Source organism: Falco cherrug, chromosome 4, assembly GCF_023634085.1.
Source record: "Falco cherrug isolate bFalChe1 chromosome 4, bFalChe1.pri, whole genome shotgun sequence".
Taxonomy (NCBI): Eukaryota; Metazoa; Chordata; class Aves; order Falconiformes; family Falconidae; genus Falco; species Falco cherrug.
The window spans coordinates 101,964,792-101,983,259 of NC_073700.1; the positions used below are offsets into that span (position 1 = coordinate 101,964,792).

At 38.1% G+C, this 18,468-nt stretch overlaps 1 protein-coding gene across 2 annotated transcripts in view; it reads left to right on the plus strand.

Annotated features, from left to right (window-relative positions):
• Positions 1 to 18,468, plus strand: part of GADL1 (glutamate decarboxylase like 1) — a 131,827-nt gene that overhangs the window by 59,193 nt on the left and 54,166 nt on the right. For both annotated transcript variants that reach the window (XM_055709956.1, XM_055709955.1), the window contains exons 3-9: positions 417 to 543; positions 2,248 to 2,338; positions 3,025 to 3,131; positions 4,584 to 4,699; positions 10,364 to 10,443; positions 10,559 to 10,613; positions 14,018 to 14,134. In XM_055709956.1, the coding sequence (XP_055565931.1) occupies positions 417 to 543; positions 2,248 to 2,338; positions 3,025 to 3,131; positions 4,584 to 4,699; positions 10,364 to 10,443; positions 10,559 to 10,613; positions 14,018 to 14,134 (693 nt within the window). The remainder of the gene's footprint in view (positions 1 to 416; positions 544 to 2,247; positions 2,339 to 3,024; positions 3,132 to 4,583; positions 4,700 to 10,363; positions 10,444 to 10,558; positions 10,614 to 14,017; positions 14,135 to 18,468) is intronic.

The following is an 18,468-nucleotide window of genomic DNA, read 5'->3' on the forward strand; positions in this document are numbered from 1 at the left end:
CACTGCGAAAGGGCAGTGTTATGAGATTGCAATGGGTTTTGCAGAACCCCTGCTTTAGAGGCTGTATGGGAAGAGGAGCTGCAAATTAATCATGCTTGCCTTTGGGCATGCACTGGTTGCTCTCTCACCCCTTGGGTAGAACAGCATGTGAAAATGCTGCGATTACAAATCCTTAGCTAAGGACAGAATTTGAGCTGCAGGCCTCTTGCTTTTCTGCCTTCCAGCATCTCCCACCGTAATTGTTATGGTCAAGCAATGCCAGAGAGAAAATAAAACCAAGATTTTGTGAGACCGGTTTACCAGAGATATTTTCTGGTGGCATCTAGTGCTGATTGTGGCGTTTGTACCTTTATGACCTCTTCCTCTTGGCTAACCTTTTCACTGCTCATGTCTTCCCGCCCCATCCCCTTCACTAGGTTTGTGAGTGGCAAGCCCCTGAAACACTGAAGCAGATTCTTGACCTGGAGATGAGGGACACGGGAGAATCTCATCAGAAACTCTTGCAACTCTGCCGGGATGTTATACAATACAGCGTCAAAACCAGTAGGAATGTGATTGCTAGTGACGTTATTTTGTATGCTATCTTAGGAAGACAGGATAATGTTTACAATGTTCTGTTGCATTTCAGAAGACCAGGGGGGTGAATGTTTGTTTTCTGCCTGCCTGTACAAGCATGCAAACATTTGGCCGTGTTTCTGTTTGACTGAATGCTGGTCACCGTAGGTTTGACTAAAATGTGTAATCATGGCAAACTAAGTGAAAACTAATTCCTGTAATGCCATTGACATGAATGGTAGTTTCTGTCATTTTGAAGTCTTGTGAAAGTCACCTAGACAAGTGTGATATAACAGTGTAGCAAAACAGGCGGCAGGAGAAGGACCTTTGTGTGCGTGATTTCTTGTTGAGCGGTGAGGAGTGGAGTCACCATCATTGCCCTCATAAATTCTTAGTGATGATTACCCTGCATTTACTATTGTTCTTTTTGAGCAATAGTCTCATAGGGTGTTAATTTGCTGATAGGCAGTAATTTCTCTTCCAGATGCTGTGAGAAGAGAGCCTGCAGTGTTTCAGAGACAGTACGCCACATCTCTGCAGGATTAGTTCTCTACAGCTAACCTTTCTGCAGCACGTGTAGTATAATTCAATTTTAGCGAAAAGAGATGAACAACATCTGTTCAGGAAATAGCGCTGTGGATCAGTAGCTCAGGATTTCAGATGCAGCATAGCTTAAGCGGTGTTTTGGAAAGCGAGAAGAACGTTTGATATAGTTAGTTGTGCTTTTCCAGGGCATGTTCCCTGCTACAGTCACCGTTTCTACAAAGTAAAGCTGTAAAATAATTTTGAGAGTCAACTCATGCCTTTGAAAACCATAGAAAAATAGCAATACTGATCTACAGGGGGAGTGCACTAATAATATGCAGATATAATTACTGAGTTACTGGAAGGTGTTCTGTTTATCTTACTTTTGCAAATTGCTGTTAGATTTTCATTTGTTACACTGTGACCTTAGGAAGGATACTGCATGTAAAAACGTGCTGGGCAAATAGTCTTTAAGTATAAACATCTAGTGAAGCCCCAGATATAATAAAATGGGGCCATAGAGTTTACCTGGTTTTGCATGTAAAAGTTACTATGCTGTGGATTAAAATTTAGGTGATGGTCCCTCGTAAGCTGAACTGACATTTTTATAGTCAGCAATAGTACAGAATCTTCTTGTAGTTAGTTATATCTCAGTGTTTCAAGGCAGGTAAATAAATTCTCTTAACTTGTCGTTTTAAGTCTGCATCAGTATTTTCCAAGCCGTTACACTACCTGTCTTGCAATACTCAGACTTTGGTGGGAGCACAAGCACAGCTGCCTGGGATCAGCAGGTTTCTGTATTCTACTGCTTAGCAAAATTTGGCTAAGCATCCATTGCAGGTTCTTAAGACCACTGTTAAAAGGCACCGTGTATACTCAATTGTCAATGCCTTTTCTTGTTTTGATTTGTAAAACTTGTGAAAAACCTGCATTCATTCTGTGCACTACTTACATCAATCAGACCTAGTTTTGGGACCTGAAAGTGCTTATTAAATTTCCTTTGAAAAGATTGCCTAGCCTAAGAAAAGGACAGTAAGTCCAGAATATACTGAGAGAATGATGGAGTGAATTGTGGTTTGCAGTGATCAGTGTTCAACTGAGAGGGCCTGTGATATATTCTTTTTTATGTACATCTTGTCACTGCTTGCTTTTCATCTGCATTTTCAGGTCATCCAAGATTTTTCAATCAGCTGTATGCCGGAATAGATTATTACTCATTAGTGGCTCGTTTCATTACAGAAGCACTGAACCCAAGTGTGTAAGTGTAGTTCTTCTCTTGATGAAGAATTAGCATGCTTTTTGGAATAACAGTGTTTTTTTGTCCCCGCCCATTCTGATTTCTGTTTTCAGTACTACAGAGGAGGTAGGAATTGTGCAGGAATTTGGGAGGGAAAATAGTTTGGATTTGCTGAATAGCTTGCCAGAAGGCTGGGTAATCTGACAAGGCCTTTTTTCATAGTTTGTGAGGTGGGGCTTAAAAGGAGAGATCTTTGTTTTTCAGTACTTTTAAACCTAGACTTTTATTTAGTGCACAAAAGTTAATTGGACTTACTCCATTGTTCATTTCCTTTGAAGTATTCTACACAGAGTAGAATGCAAATGGTTACCTGCCTGTTGTTTGCTTGCAAATGTAAAGCCTAAACAAAAAGTAGTTGTTGTTTTCAATAGATCATTGTAACTGATTTTTAGGTGTCAGACTTACATTAAAAGCAAACTCTGGTAAATTACTTTGAGAGTGGAAGTGTCAATGCAAGGCAGCCTGGAACTGTCAGCTACTCTGCTGGGTTGGATACATAGTGTTTTTAGTTTAGAGTTCTGCTGGTGGTGGTCAGCTTCTGATAGATTAGAGAAAGCTGCAAGAAACCTTTATTTAGTTTTAGCAATATTGTGTGGCATGAGTTCTGTACTCTTAATGCCAATCATGATGTTTTTATTTTTGTTCAGATATACATATGAAGTATCCCCTGTGTTTCTGTTGGTGGAAGAAGCAGTCATCAAAAAAATGATTGAGTTCATAGGCTGGGAAGAAGGTGATGGTCTATTTAATCCAGGTAGGAACTGTTTAAATTTCAAGCTGAGTCATTATAAACCAGCTAATACCAGTAATTCCATGAACATTGGATTCATTTAGAGTATTTGAAAATGCATGCAAAAAAAAAGTGATGCACACACAGAGCTATTTAATTCAGGCTTATTTTACGTGTTTCTGGTAATAATTCTGTGAATCTGATCAGCAAATGAATGAAAACAGTTCTATATTAAATAATATAAATCTATAATTATGTGGAAATTAATTATTTGTAACTAGTGCCCTTCCTACCCTTATTAACAGCCATACCAACAACCTCATGGCACTGAGTCAAACTGACAGACAGGGAGCCAGTTTATGAGCCAGAGACCACCAACCAGTGGTGCTTGAGGACACTGATCTGTGTATCCTGCCTATCAGCTGTGGGAGCCAGAATTTATCTTAGTGGGAGTGTCGTGAGCTTAATTCCTTTGATAGTTTTATTAAATGTTACAATAAGGCCAAGCAAACAAATATTTCTTAAGCTTCTTGATAAGCTGTGGTTTTCCATTGTTTCTTAAAGCAGTGTTCTAGCCCACTGTATTGAAATAATGAAGCATAATGATTTTATTCCACAGATTATTTGGATAACAAATGATAAGGCTAAATGTGAAGGTTTTCTATCTAATTTGAGAGTGAGAAGAGAAATTAAATGAGTAAATGGATTTAACACCCCCCTCCAAAAACAGAACAAAGTTAGTAATTTTAGCTTACATGGTAGTAGTAGGAAAACAAACAAACGAAAATCCCCTAGAATTCTTTTTGAAAAAAAATACTAATGGTGTGGATTTTTTTCCTATATCAGATTTGATGTATATTTTCAGTAGAATCCTTGATTTTTATGGCAGAATTGTTTAATTTAAAACTTACTGAGGTACTGTCAAAAGGTAAATGAATTGTACTTTTTTTGTGCTAGTTTCATGTCAGGGTTTTCTTACTGCTTTGGTTTTGTTCTTTTAAGTGAATAAAGCCCATACAGATCTCACCTTGCAGATCTTCCAGTTCCCGCTTACTGTAGTTTTTTTCTAATGGCTTTTTTCTTCCCGCAATACTATGAGCCCTGGCTGCCCAAGAGATCTCCTAGGCTGTGTATGGTGAGGCCACGGCAGAGCTCAGTGCGGGCGGCTGAGCTGGCAGTGGTTCAGGGTGAATGGGAAGGAGCTGTTGCAGGGTGTTCTCTGTCGGGGAGAGCTGTTTGGGCATAATTCTTATTCTTCAGGAAATACCCCCAAAAAGCATTCAAATACACTCTGTTTCCATGCATGCTGCAGAGCCCAAAGTTCAAATGGTCTGTAGGCTTTTGAGAAGGAAATAGGCCATGATGGATGCATCTATAGGCTAACTGTATTTATTTTTTCCCTAATAGGTCAAGCACTGAAACACAGGAGAGATACTAGGACTCAGGCTAATATGATATTTGTATGTCTCTCTGCAGGTGGCTCTGTTTCTAATATGTATGCGATGAACTTAGCAAGATACAAGTTTTGTCCTGAGATAAAGGAAAAAGGGCTTTCAGGTTTGCCAAGACTAGTCCTGTTCGCTTCGGAAGAGGTAAAAACAAAACAAAAAAAGCTTGTTGAGCTTTTATTTTTCAATGGCTTTAAAATTGTATCATTTGCATATTTGATGGGGCACTGTTACAATAAATTTGTTGTCAGTGTGTGACGTGGAATATTGGAACTAAGTGGAGAAGTCTAGTGGTAAGTTTACCTGCAGAAGCTTACTTGCTTTCAGAACACAAACACAGATGTTCCTGCTCTTGCTAATATAAGAATAGGTAGTACATGGGGCAAACCTGAAGCAGCATGCATGTGGTGTGTTGTGGAGGTCTGTAGCTTTTTGTTTCCCACTGCATAAAGTCTAGCAGGAACCTTAGGTAGGTTTTGGATGTAAAGTTTTTTCTGCAGTTTTTTATTTGTACTAAGCTGAGCACTTATGGACCTGTGGGATAGTTTTGTGCAGCTCACACTCTGCCCTGTGTCTTGATACAGATTGGTTGTGGTACAGAACCAAACCTACCATAAAGCATTTAAAAAAAAACCTGCTGGAACTTTAGACAGTTCTTCGTTAAATAACTGAAAATATGTGGCTAGCTTTAAAGTTTTTGGGTCATATGTGCCCAAACTGCCTGTGGGAATCGAGGTATAGTCATACATTTATTCTGAAGCAAATTTTTTTTAAGGCTTTTTTCTCTCTCACTTGTCCCTCCAATTTTAAGAATTTATAATTTGATTAGTACAGAGTTGTTACTAGTTCTGACTCCACTATATAAAGGCCCCAGTGGAAGTGAGAATCTTGTGTTAGGAAGTATATAGTTACTAGAATAATTTTAGCTGTTAAGTTTATGCTTCAAACAGTTTACAGTGTAAATAGACAAGAGACTTATTTTGAAGAGGCCTGAGGGATTGAGGTATTGCATAAGTTGTCCAAGACAGCACATATATTTTAGTACTGAATCCAAATATCCTAAATAAAGGGATTTTTTTTTCACATGCAAAATATATTTAGGTTTTTCTTTCTGAAAAGTGTGCATGTGAATGGGCGTGCCAGTTCATACTTAATCCACCACATTATATCTTAAAAATAGCTAAGGAGGGGAAAATGAGACTGAAACATGTTCCATTAATACTTTTGAAGTGAAGCATGTGGAATTTTTATCGCAAAGTAACATTTTATTTCATTGCAAGATTTTACTAAAACATATACTCTCATACTCCAAACCAAACAAGCATTTAATTTCATGGCAAAAGAAATTTTATTTGACTGCCAGAGTAAATTTATTTTGGTCTCTTTGGTTCACCCGGAAGACCAAAACCATGAAACTTGGTAAATTATTTGTAAGGCGATGCTTTTGATCTGTAATAATTTGCTTGATTCACAAAATGGTGTTGTCTTCAGTACTTAATAATCACTTGCTGTAAAACTGCCCATTTTAGTGGTTAGATATTGTGGCATTTGTCTAAGGTCTTTAGTGTTTATTAATGGTAATATATTCATATATACTTATTTTAGATCCACCTGTACTGAGTTCAAGTTATATTACCTTTTGGAAGTTTGTTTACATCATATTGAGTATATGTGTAGTAAAAAGTATGCTGAAATGCTTGTGTCACACAATCTTTTAAAATTTGTTTTTATTTTGAGTCTTCTTTTATTTCTTCTATTTGGCATTTGTTTTTTTTTTTTTTCCCTGAAGAGGTACCTGGAGAAGAAATTTTTTTTTTTTTTTTTTAAATAAAAGGTCCTGGAGAAGTTAACAACCTGTGTTTATCTTCAATATGAATCAGACAAACCGTTGGCATGGAGAAGCCATGAGGCTATAATGAACTGAGAGTATTGATAAGGAGTCCAAACACATGGCTGCTGAAGGCACTTGTGTCATTTTAGGGCTTGGCTTCAGCACTGTTGAAATGAAATTGTTTTTATCTTGAGTTGCCATGTCCCAGAGCTTCAGTCTAGCACTTGGCAGACTTGAAAAAGTTGCCTTGCTGTAGTGCAGGAAAATGCACAGACTTGTCAGTGACTTAATTTTATGTGGACGGGGGCTATGTGCTTTTTGTATGTTCTTGGATGACATGAAGACGTGTGTTTAATGCATGGCCCACCCAAGGTCCTCTTGTGCTGTTTTGCTTTCAGGAATAAACAGGCTCCTTGTTCCTGCAAGTAAAATGCTTAGCTACTTAAAATTACGGTTATACACAATGAACACTGTTCATGCTACTACTGTGTAGTTCTCTTGCTGGACCATTACAGAGTGATTCCTATGGAGACAGTAGCAGTAGTAGAGAAATTGCTACATCCCACTTCCTTGAGGCATCATTTGTGGCTCTGTAGGAGCTGAATACAGTTGTAGTTACAGATGTCAGCTCACCTTTTGGTCACTTTTTGCTGTTTGAGTTCCATCTCAACTTTGTTCTGCCCCAAGACTGTATTGCATTGATCTAAAAGGTAGAAATCTGCTAAATTTGAGGTAGCTGAGGGTAGAAGATCTGTAAAATGTGCATGCTGATATAAGCAGTTTTTTAGATGCAATGAAACTAAATTCCTCCCCAGTGCAACTTGATCATGAAAGTAATAAAGTGAGAGAGCACAACATTAACTCAACATGCTGTCCCCTGTTGAAATTACAACAGACAAAAATGAGTAATAAAACAATCTAACAATAATGTAATTGCTTTATGCAATCATGTTTCTAGGAAACTTTTTCTAAATCAAGAAAATACAAATTTATCTTCTGATTTAATGAGCACGGGGGAAAGTACCATGTCTTTGTAAACGTTATTAGGAAACAAAAACTGTGTCTAGCTATAGTTAAAAGTAGTACAGTAGCACATCTTAAATGCGCTGTTCCAATTTGATGCTGTGCTCAAAGGCATTCATTTCTTACTACTAATGGATACAAATTTAATATGTCCAAACAAACAAAACTGCAGAAGACATGGCAAGAGTAAACTGAACTCTCTGTATTTTAAATTATTTGTAATTACTATGTAATCTAGTTACAAGTACATCCCCCCCCCGCCCCCGACAGTGAACTATGAACAAGTGAATTGACATTGTTGCAACTGGAGCTGCTAAATGATGCAGTGTAATTTAGCATAAAGGCTTCTAGTGATAATAGCAATAGGGAAAAAAAAAAAGAAATTCTTCTATGTTTTCAGTCAGTATAACTGACTTTCAGTATAACTGAAAGACTACTTTTTTCATCAAAGAAAGCATATTCGAAGTCCATGTAGTAGTACATATCTTGTCCCTTTTCTGTCCTGCTGAAGACGTGACAAAATTTTCCTAGAGGTATAGAAGTACTTGCGGAGACAAGAAATTGTGTCTTTGCAGCCTGTTTTGTTTTGGTATTCCCTTTGTTCTTCTCTTTCACTCTGCTTTTTGGTATCATCTCTCAGATGCTCAACCCTCTTCTATTTTTCCTCCCAGTCTCCCATACCATTTTTTATAATAAAATACATGATTTAGCGATTGCCTGTTTACTAGTATACTGAATTTGCAGGTCTACTGCTTCCTCAGTGTGGAGCGATCTGATTATGCTTGGTGATTCATACCTTTCATTTGAACCTAATGGATAGAAATCAGTGATGGAGGCAACTTGTATTTTAAGTGATTCACTAATTAGTTGAAAACACCTCCAAACTTCTACTGAACAACACACAGCCACTCTACAATCATTATTACCATTATTGATGCAATTTGATGATGTAATGTAAGACTAATTATCCACCTATGTATGTTATTATTCTTGTAACAGTCTAAATGAATGAGCCCTGAAGGCTTTGTGGATGTGTCATGTTACAAAATTAAGCTTTCTTAAACTACTTGGTAGTATCAGGTAGTGTCTTTGTATGCCTTTATTTAAAAAGCAGGTGATGGTTTCGGAAACCTTTTTGTCGGAAAGAAAAAGAGCCCTTTGAGATGATCAGTCTGATCAAAATAAGCATGACAGGCTTTAATACCCTTAATATATTCGTGCCCACACATTAAAATGTTGTACATTTTTCATAATTATGTTCCACAGTAACTGCATTTGTGTGAACTGTCTGGAAGAAAATGGAATTAATTAACCACCTGGCTTCACCTCCTGTTTGAAAAGTAACAATTCTAGACATCTTCACAGTTGCTGGAGTATGTGTTATTTTAACTCTTCAGTAATAATGTGAAAAAGAGCCGATTTTATTTTTGAGGAAAAGTAGTGGTAGGCCAAGGCTTGGATGATCTTGATTCTGAGAACTGTGTAATCCTATGATATGCTGCATACTCTCAAAATGGATTCCTTTGCTATGAATGGCTAGACATTTGGCATGCTGCAGGTTATTCAGAGTGGTTTCGACATCTAACAATATCTTCAGATTAAGAAGGTCACTGTATCTTGAATTCCCAGGCTAATCTTGAAAATGAGTTAAGCCAAGATCAACATACTCTTATTCTGGAATAAGAAAATATTCTTATACTGGAACAACAGTAAACACAGTAGAGCAAGTCCTTATTGAGGTGAATGCTGGAAATATGATAATATATACCTTGAATGTTTGTTTAATAGAAAAAAAGTTGTAAAAAGTACTTGGTGGACTGTGGGCTTTGAGTCCTTCTCACCAGAGCCATTTTCCCACATTCTGATTGAATAAAGGCTCATTTCTAGTATCCTTTGAGCAGGTGAAGGGGCATCTTTTACACTCACTTCATAGCCTTCATAAGTAAATAAATGCCCTTTATTTAATGCAAAGTGGGAATTGGGCTCCATGTATCTGTACTTATTCAAAGACATCCTTGTGATGAGACCTTGCTGAAATAGTAACTTCACTTTCTGAAAAATGCAGACTGGTCCGGACTGCAGCCTTTTGCAAAATCCATGCTAACTTTTGCAGATGTGCTGAGTCTTGTCTAAAGTCTGCTTGCTTTCACAATGGCTTCTAAGATCACGTTCATGTGAACAACCTTCACAATGCCTCCTTTTTCAGAGATAGTGCTTTGAAGGCCTTGGAAGTCCCAATTGTACCACTTCTCCAAGCTTTGGCAAGTCCTGGGACTTGAGCTTCTTGATCCCATGAAGAGAGTTGCTGGATCAGGCCAAGGGTTAGTTTAGCATAGTACCTTATCTCTAGCAGTGGCCAACAGTTGTTGTTTCAAGAAAGCTTATAGAAAAATTACAAGGATAAAGAGGTAGAGGCTTTAGATATATCATAAGATACATACTAATTAAGGGTCCAGTTTCCAAGGAGGGGTGCTTTTGGGCTTTCAGACCTATCGATTGCTTCTAGGCTGTTGGGTTCAACAGCCTTTGCACCTTCTCATGCATTTTCTAACTCTTACACTCCATGATGCTTTTGACAAGGTTCTATTAAAATATTTTAAAATGGTTAATAAGTCTTCCCTGGCAACACTTCAAAATTTCTACTTTTCATTCTAATGCAATTTAAAAAATTTATGGAGTAGAAAATTTCTTTTAAGCCTACATTTTAAACACAGTGCACATTTTTTTTTTTTTTTTGTGTCTTATTTTCTGCAGTATGTGTCATTGTTAAATACAAGATAGTCTTGGTGATGTGTAGCTTTCTCAGTTTGCTTTTTGTGTTAGTATACACTGTTACCATGGCTGTTAGCTGCTATCAAACTAATTGAAATGTCCCTTTTCCCTATGCTAAGAAATTTCTTTCTTTCATTTTAATTGTGTACTTAACTGTTCTTTCACGCCTCTTTCATTTACAGTGTCATTACTCCATGAAGAAGGCAGCCTCCTTCCTGGGTATTGGTACAGAGAACGTTTACTTCATCAAAACAGATGAAAGGTAAGGAAACAAAGACCATGACTGTGGTCTCTGAGCCTTTTTAAAATGCAGTAGTGTGGTAGATAACTAACCTATCTGAATGTAACTGAAAAAGTTTTAAATCTGTGTCCCTTAGAGGTAAGATGGTACCTGAGGAACTGGAGAAACAAGTCCAACGGGCCAGGAAAGAGGTGAGAGGGGGAAGGAGAACATGAAGGAGAGAAAAGTGCATGCAGACTGTGTGCTTGTGTCTGAGTGAAAGGAAGGGAAACTAAGAGTGAGTGAAATCTTAAAAATAGGGCAGTTAATGTGACAGTGTGTGTCTTACAGGTGCAGTCTGCTTGCCACAAACTTGTGAAGCAAGCCAAGACTTCTAAGTGCTACACTCTTAATGAGGGAGAAAAATTCCACAGAGTGTTTACTATTAATCAAAGTCCTGAGTACAGTGCTGCTCTGAAGTATTTAGCACGTTTCTTCTAGGATTTCTTTTGCCCTTAATCCTTTTTTAAATGGATGCAGTATTTGTGTTCTTTAAACGGTAAATGAAAACTGTAGGTTTTTCAGTTAATTACAGGAGCTATTGCTCTGTACTCTACAGTGAGCAAGAACTGTAACACGTGGCTCATTCTCTAAAGCTACTGTACAAGCTACAAATGCTAAATGTGGTCCTCTCTAGTGTTGTAGTAAGAATGCAGAGATTCAGTCCTGTGTCTCTTTTCGCCCAGGGACTCTGCCAAGTAGTCAGTCAAAGGCCAGCATGTGGAAATGTACTGATGTGGGTGTTGGACAACTTTTAACATACGTTCCCACAATCTGTAAGACAGCACTTACTGTAGTCAGCGTAATTTATTTTAGAGAGCTTGGAGGACTGAATGTGAGTTCTAAGGCATAGAGCATCTTTTGGCTTGGCTAGCTCACCTTATTTCTCAATTCCAGTTTGTGCATCAGAGCAGTAGGATTCAGCACTCAGCTCTTAGTCCACAGTCTGTGAATACCAAGCAACTAGTGCAATGTGCATGGTGTGGATGATACCTACCGTGGAATCCTACCTTGGGAAGCCTGCTTTTGTAGCTGATAGAAAAGCAAAGGCAGTGCTGCCCTGTTGTGCACTGGCATGGTCACAACAGCTTTCACTAAGATCTGATTTACATACATCTTCTGCAGATCATCAGCTCTTCTTTGAGTTTCATGCTAGATAGCGTAACTGTTGATTAATGTTGACCCTAATGATCCAGCAAACTCTCTTGTTTGCCTTTTTCTGTACTTCGTGTTACCTGTGGAAGACAACTTATCCTTCACTCGTTCAAAGTGGTTAAACCACAACAGCAAGCTGGAGGAAGAAAAGATCTGAAATAAAACTGAACAAGAGGAAGCAGGCTGACAGAAGAATAACCTCTTTGCTCTTGCAGAACCAGAATTCTTGTTTGTTGGTATAATAACAAAATAAGTGGTTATTTGAAAGAAATCCTCTGGCATTTATGACTTGAAACAAGAAAAGATCAACCTCAGTAGGGTTCTCTGCAATTTAAAACCAATTGTTCTATATTTAAATGCTCTGCTTACAGGAGAACACTCTTTTACTTGCATTTTAATAGAAGTTACAGGGATATTGGAAAGTTTTATGTCATCAGTTTCAGTAAGTGTGTCTGTTCTTCATGAAGCTCTGCTTTACAACTTTTATAGAAGGACACTTCAGTGAATTACAGTAAATATTCGAGTGACTAGACAACAGAGGTGTATTTGCTAGTGACAGGAGCACAAAAAGATCACTTGGCTATGAATAGCAAGAGTCTTAGGCCTCTTTTTAGAGAATTTTGTCTGGAAGATGTATTTAACTATATTGTCAAGAAGAACAGAAATTTAATTCCCTTATTTGCAGGGAAAAATGTAATGGCAACTGTCTTTGGAATTTGTAAAGATCCAAGGCTTGTGCCCATATTCAGTCATGTTACCTGCTGGCTGCTGGAGGACCTTTGACTTTGATGTAGCTGTGGGAGAAAATTGGTGAGAAACTAGGTGCAGCAAATATATCTTTGCCTCACTTGCAGCTGTTTTATACTTGAGCTTCAGGCTTGTTTGTAAGTTTGATTGACTTTTGTGGTAGGTTGTACTAGGAATGAATGATCAAGAAGTGAATTATAGGTTGGTAATTCTTTGTGACTGTATGGGATTAATTTAAATTCATTCCAAGGTTACTTTTCACTGTTTAGCAATTGGTAAAGGAATTCTATAATACAAATAACCATTCTAACAGTCCTCTACACTGTCAAGGAAGTATAAAACTGTCAGATTGTAAATGTAAATCAAGCCTGTCTGTCTCTGTAGCAGATGTTTAAAAGTAACAATAATCTTTTTTAAAAAGAGAAATCAGATTTCAGCTGAAGATACATAAAGACTCATGCAGAGTTTGACTTGCCAGCTGATGTCTGATTTCAGTGAAGCTACATTGAGTTACATCAGCAGAGAGACTTCTACATCATCTGTGAGATTTAATTCACTGCAAATTAACTCCAGGGTTCCCAGATTGTACAACGTACTGAAGAGTCACAACATTGTTATTAACTGCATTGTCGTGCTGTGGGCCAGATGCTGAAACATGCAGAGGAGTTCCTTCAGCATGTATTTACCAGCAAGTGAGACCCCACAGTCATTGCTAGGGCTGATACCCTCAATTTCATGGGGTTGTTACAGACTCCACCGATTCTTCTCATTGTTTCAGTTTCTGCTTCTGAGTAGGCACAGGAACATACATCTGCAAGGGTACCTGACCCAGTCTGCTATTGTCATTGCACTCCTGCTATTAGTTGATATTAGTTGAAAGGGAAAGCGGTGAGCCAAGCCACTGAAACCAAAATGGATAGCTTACGGTAGTTGTCTGAGACTGCAACCTTATGTCACCTGCCTAGCCTTAACACTGCCTGAGATTTTTCAGCGGTCTCACTCCTAACATGCAGTTACATCTACAGCCCTTCCTGTTTCCTAGACAGGCGTAGGAGGAAGAGAATAGCACTTCGCTGTAGATCAGGCACGGGGGTCAGGCAGCAATGACCGTCCCAGTCACAATTTGTGCCAGTGCTACCAAAGGCAAGTAGTGTTCCATAACTGAAGGTTCTTCCTCACCAGGCAGAGAACAGGGGCATTACAGAGACAATGCAGGTGGAAACCGTAGAGGGATGAGCCCTTACCTTGCATGGGTAGCCCGCTGGCTGAGCTAGTAGCTTTATTTTATTCAGCAGAATGGTAGTAAAATGTGGAAGACTTAAAAATGAAAATCAGTGTATGAAGAGAGATGTCAAATATCCAGTACGTTTTGATCTTGACATAACTAGCATCTGCCAAAACATTCTGAAGCTGGCGAAGTCTGCCCTGTGATGGTGTTAACTGGGAATCTGGAAATGGGAAATGCCCTCCCCCCGCCTCCTTTTTTTTTTTTTTTTTTAAGTGCTTTTAAATGCAATACCTTCTGCTGGGAAACTAAATGTAGACTGTCACATCTTTGTCCTACATTCCTAGACCTTTTCATGCTTTAGCTCTGCAGGTACACTGGAGGAGATGAGCAGTGCAAATGACAATTTTGTTTTTAATCCTGTTGCAGGGGTCAGCACCATTTCTTGTCTGTGCTACAGCAGGCACAACAGTGCTGGGAGCATTTGATCCTCTGGATAGCATTGCCGATATCTGTGAAAAGCATGGCCTCTGGCTTCATGTTGATGTGAGTTTTATATACTGTGTAGTTTTGTTTAGCATTGCTTTTTTATAATTGATGTTTTTCTTGACTTTTAATATTTCTTTGTAGAAGTAAGTTGGGCTCTAATACTTCTCTTTTTTGCGTAGAGACCAGAAGTAAATTCTGATTTGTCTCTGTTACACGTGCTGAAAAACAGCAAATAATTTGGTTGTGACAAGCAGTCAAAGCTATTTTGTCATTGTCGGGTTATATTTCAAAATTATTTTAAAATCAATGCTTCAAGGGTGATTATATACAAATACAACTTCAGATTGTTTCCATATTCTATTGGAGAATAGACACATTAGCTTTGTGGTTTGTACAGGTTAAGATAAAGGTAGATTCTGACTCAACCAGTTGTGAATTACTCTGTTTCACATTTACAGGTTTGAGTTTCTTGTAGATATCTTTATGTTTTCCTGAATTGTTCAGAAATTTTCTTTTCTCATTTCTTTATCATTTTAGGTTTTGATATTAAAATCCATCTATAAATCTTTTTGGAATAATCATTGAGCCTTTTTATTACCTGAAAGAGTTAGCTGTAAATGTGTTATTCTAAAACTAGGTCCCTTATGTTTTCTAAAATTGCATTCTCTTTAGAATTGCAATGCCACAAATCCAGAATGGATAGATTAAAAGCCACGAAGCAATGGAGAATCTGGAGCAGCATTGACTGAGATTTTTAGACCTGTTTGAAGTGTTTGTTTAATGTTGAGTATCTGAAGAAAAATTACCTAGGCATTCATGTGTGTTTCAAGTAAATGTCTCACAGACGTTAATAAAGTTGCTGCGTGTGTGAGGCAAAAGAGTTTTCTTATTGACTTGGCGGCAAAGATGCAGAGTTTAGCCCTAGTATTTAAAATGTCTGCTGTGTGCTGGTGAGAACAACCCAGCCGATCTGCAGCAGAAGTGCAGTGTTAGCATTAGGTGCTAGTTTCTTGCCATGTCTATATATAGCTGGTGGAAAGAGGGATGTGTTCAAACTCTGTTGGATCTTAGGTGTGTTGAATAGACGTAGCTGGAGCCATCTCCAATGGCTGTAGGAGGACAATGAGTAGTTTACTAACATAACCCCTGTAGCCAAATAACTAAAATTAGGTGGGATGAGCCTGGGCCGTATTCTGAACTATATAAGTCATAGGCAGTGGATAGTGTTTTGTAAAGAATTAAATTTCTTCTTCCAGTTTTGCCTCACGTTCAAGTGTAAGAGTAAGGTAAAAGTGTCAGTGAATATCTTAAAGCTAATTTTCTGTTTGGACAGTGACTGTATTAGTCAGATGTTAATTGGTTGCCAGTAGAAGGGAAAATGTCCAGTAATAATTTGGGTTTATGGTCTGGAAGACCAATCATTCAGTTAAGATGAGATTCATGTATTGAACCTCTCAGTGGTTCTCGGGAGTTAACAGTATTTTTTTCCACCTTTCCTTTCGCTTTCTATGAGGAGTTGAGTGGATGGCTGTTTCTTTGTTTAAAGTTTCTAGCTGTTTTTGTAGGAGAACAGGGTGTGGGGAAATGACAAAGCTTTCCATGTGACACCAGCCATACATGTATATACGAATGTGCTATAATAAAATAAGCAGACTGTAATTTATAATGTGACCTTTTTTTCACTCACAGCACCGTTAGAAATAGGTTTACTAGAATAATATGTGAAGAGGTACAGTGAGACCAGGCATCTGCCATTCAGAAAGAGAGTACAAGAAATATAGTGAAGAGATGGATTTTTTTTTATTTGTTTTTAAGCAAGCCTACCTGCTTCTAGCCTTGTAGGCAAGAACATGGTATTTTTGAAAGCTCCGAGGATCTGCATTCCTCTGAAAGGCCTGGCTTGTTGTTGAATGATCTGCACATTATGCAGTCTGAGTTACAGCAAATGAGAGTGCTGAGTTGCTGTTTGGGCCTGCTGTAACTTTGGAGGAAAAAATACAAAACAATTAAAACAGATTAAAAACCAGGGAAAGTTCTGTCTAATTTAGGACTTTTCATGTATAATTGATGGGAATCGGGATTATCTACTGCAAATGGTCTCGAGGTGTTTAGAAGAATATCTTACATGAATGTCAGTGGTGTTATTTCCAGATTTACACTGATGTATCTCATTTCAGAATATTTTCTGATTCTGAAAATTGATATGTTTGCCCTAGGGAGACTCTTTTCATTAAATATGGAATGATAAAGCTCACGATTCTTAGGAAGGGCAAAAGGGAGAATATCAACATAAAATCAGTGGGCTTCAGGAAGACAAATTTCAATAAAGTCAGAAATAGTAGATAAGCTCTCATATGGAGACAATCCTAAAGAGGAAAAAGGAGTTAAGGAAAAAGTTGTTTCAAGAAGGTAGTATCGATAAACCCAAACTGTCTCAGCAGTCAAGCAGTTCAATAGCCTAAGTGCAGAGGTTATAACCAGGCTTATTTTGTGTATATTACAGTATTCATACATGCATTCCAGTTGCTTATTGCATTCTATCATACATCTATGATGCCTTTCTTGATGACTTGTTTTGTATCATCAATATGCACTCAAGCTCCAGCACTTGCATATGTCATGTATTGTGTTCATGTAGCTTTAAACACTATGAGTATTTCTTCCCTGCTGGTCCTTCGACTTTTTTTTTCCTATGGCTAGATGAGTACAGAAAATCAGCTTTGACCTATAAACTTGTGCTCAGGTGGTTAGTTTAATCACACTGTGATTCCCATCGTTCAGCTGTAATCAGTTTGTTGCATATGAGTTTTCTCATACCTGGTTACCAATTACATTGCGTGGGACACAGGTGATAGTCTTTGTGTTTTGAGCTACTCAGCATTGCTCTCAGCTGGATTTGTCATAAACAAGATGTGTCAATGTAGTGTGGTCAACGTACCTTTCTTCTGTATCCTCATGGATGGAGGAGAAGCAGTTAACTTTGTCTTTGCAATATCTTGTCAGAAAGCCAGAGAAACATGCCAAGCTGCAGCTGTGGTAGTGAGTGAAAACCTGGCTGGAAAGTCCTAAAGAGCATTACCAGTGGCTCACTACTGAAAGAGGAGAAAATTTCAAGCAGGATTCCACAAAGGTCCATCCTAGGTTAGATATTATCTGGTATTTTCATTAATAACTTGGATGAAAAAGAATATGCAGACTAAATTTGCAAATGACACAAAACTGCTGCAAAAGGCAGTGGGAGGACAGGATTAGAAATCAAAGAGATCTTGACAGTTTGGAGAAGAAAGTGGAAAAAACTAGGCTACAGTTCAATAAAGATAGAGCTTTTAAGTTTAGCTGTAATAATCAACTGCACAAACACAGGCTGGGGATTGTTGGCTAGACAGCAGATCTTCAGAAAAAGATCTGGGGTTTGGAGTATATCACGAATCAGCAATCATAAGCATTTTCAAACAGTTAGATGTCTTTGAGAATTAAATAAAGAAGATATATAAAATAATTCTCTCTTTCTGCTTGGTACTCAATCTGCTTTATCTAGATTGCACCCAAATAAAAAGCTGCATTTCAAGAAGGTTAAGGACCTACAGGAGAAAGGTTAGAAAATAATAAAGACTAGAAAATAAGAAAATAAACAATGGGGGTAAACATAACCATGTCTAGAAATTACGACCAGTGAGGAAAGATTGAAAGCACTGCTGTTACTGAGGCTAGAAGAGAAAAAGAGACAATATGTAGTAGTCTACAGAAGCTTTGAAAACTGCTGCAAAAAAGACAACGAATAATCTGTTCCCGTAACTGCTGCAGGTATGACAAGAGGTAAGGCTGCTTAGGACTGACACTTTTAAATCAGTAGGGTTACCATTCACACAGATTAAAGTGGTTAATTTGTGTAGCCTCCATCATTAGAGGTCTTTAAAAACAGACAAACCCAGTGATTCTCAGTTGTCTTAGGTGCCTTCTCATTCATTTTTGGTTTTTTTGCCAGCCCTGGATCCCTAGGCATTTGGTTTCTGAGCTGGGTAAAGAAGCGTGGAGCACAAATTCATCTTGTAGTACTATGGCTCAAGGAGAGAGTGAAAGGTGGTGGAAATGTCTGGACCTCCAGTACTATCATCCTTCTCTTCCAGATCTCCAGCAGTAATTTTTAATACAAAGGCAGAAAGTACTGCCAGTAGTGTGGTGGAGGTAGCAATTGCTGATGTCTGTCTGCACCTTATTTTTCACTTCGATGCTGATCACAAGCTGTTTTGTTAATCGATTAATAACCTCTAGAAAATACAAGTGTTTGACAGAAATGAGATGAGTGTGGCTAATCCTGCCTTTGGGGGTGGCATACTGTTGCGATAACCTCTTGAGGGTCTTTCTAGTCCTGTTTTTCAGAGAAAGTGTGA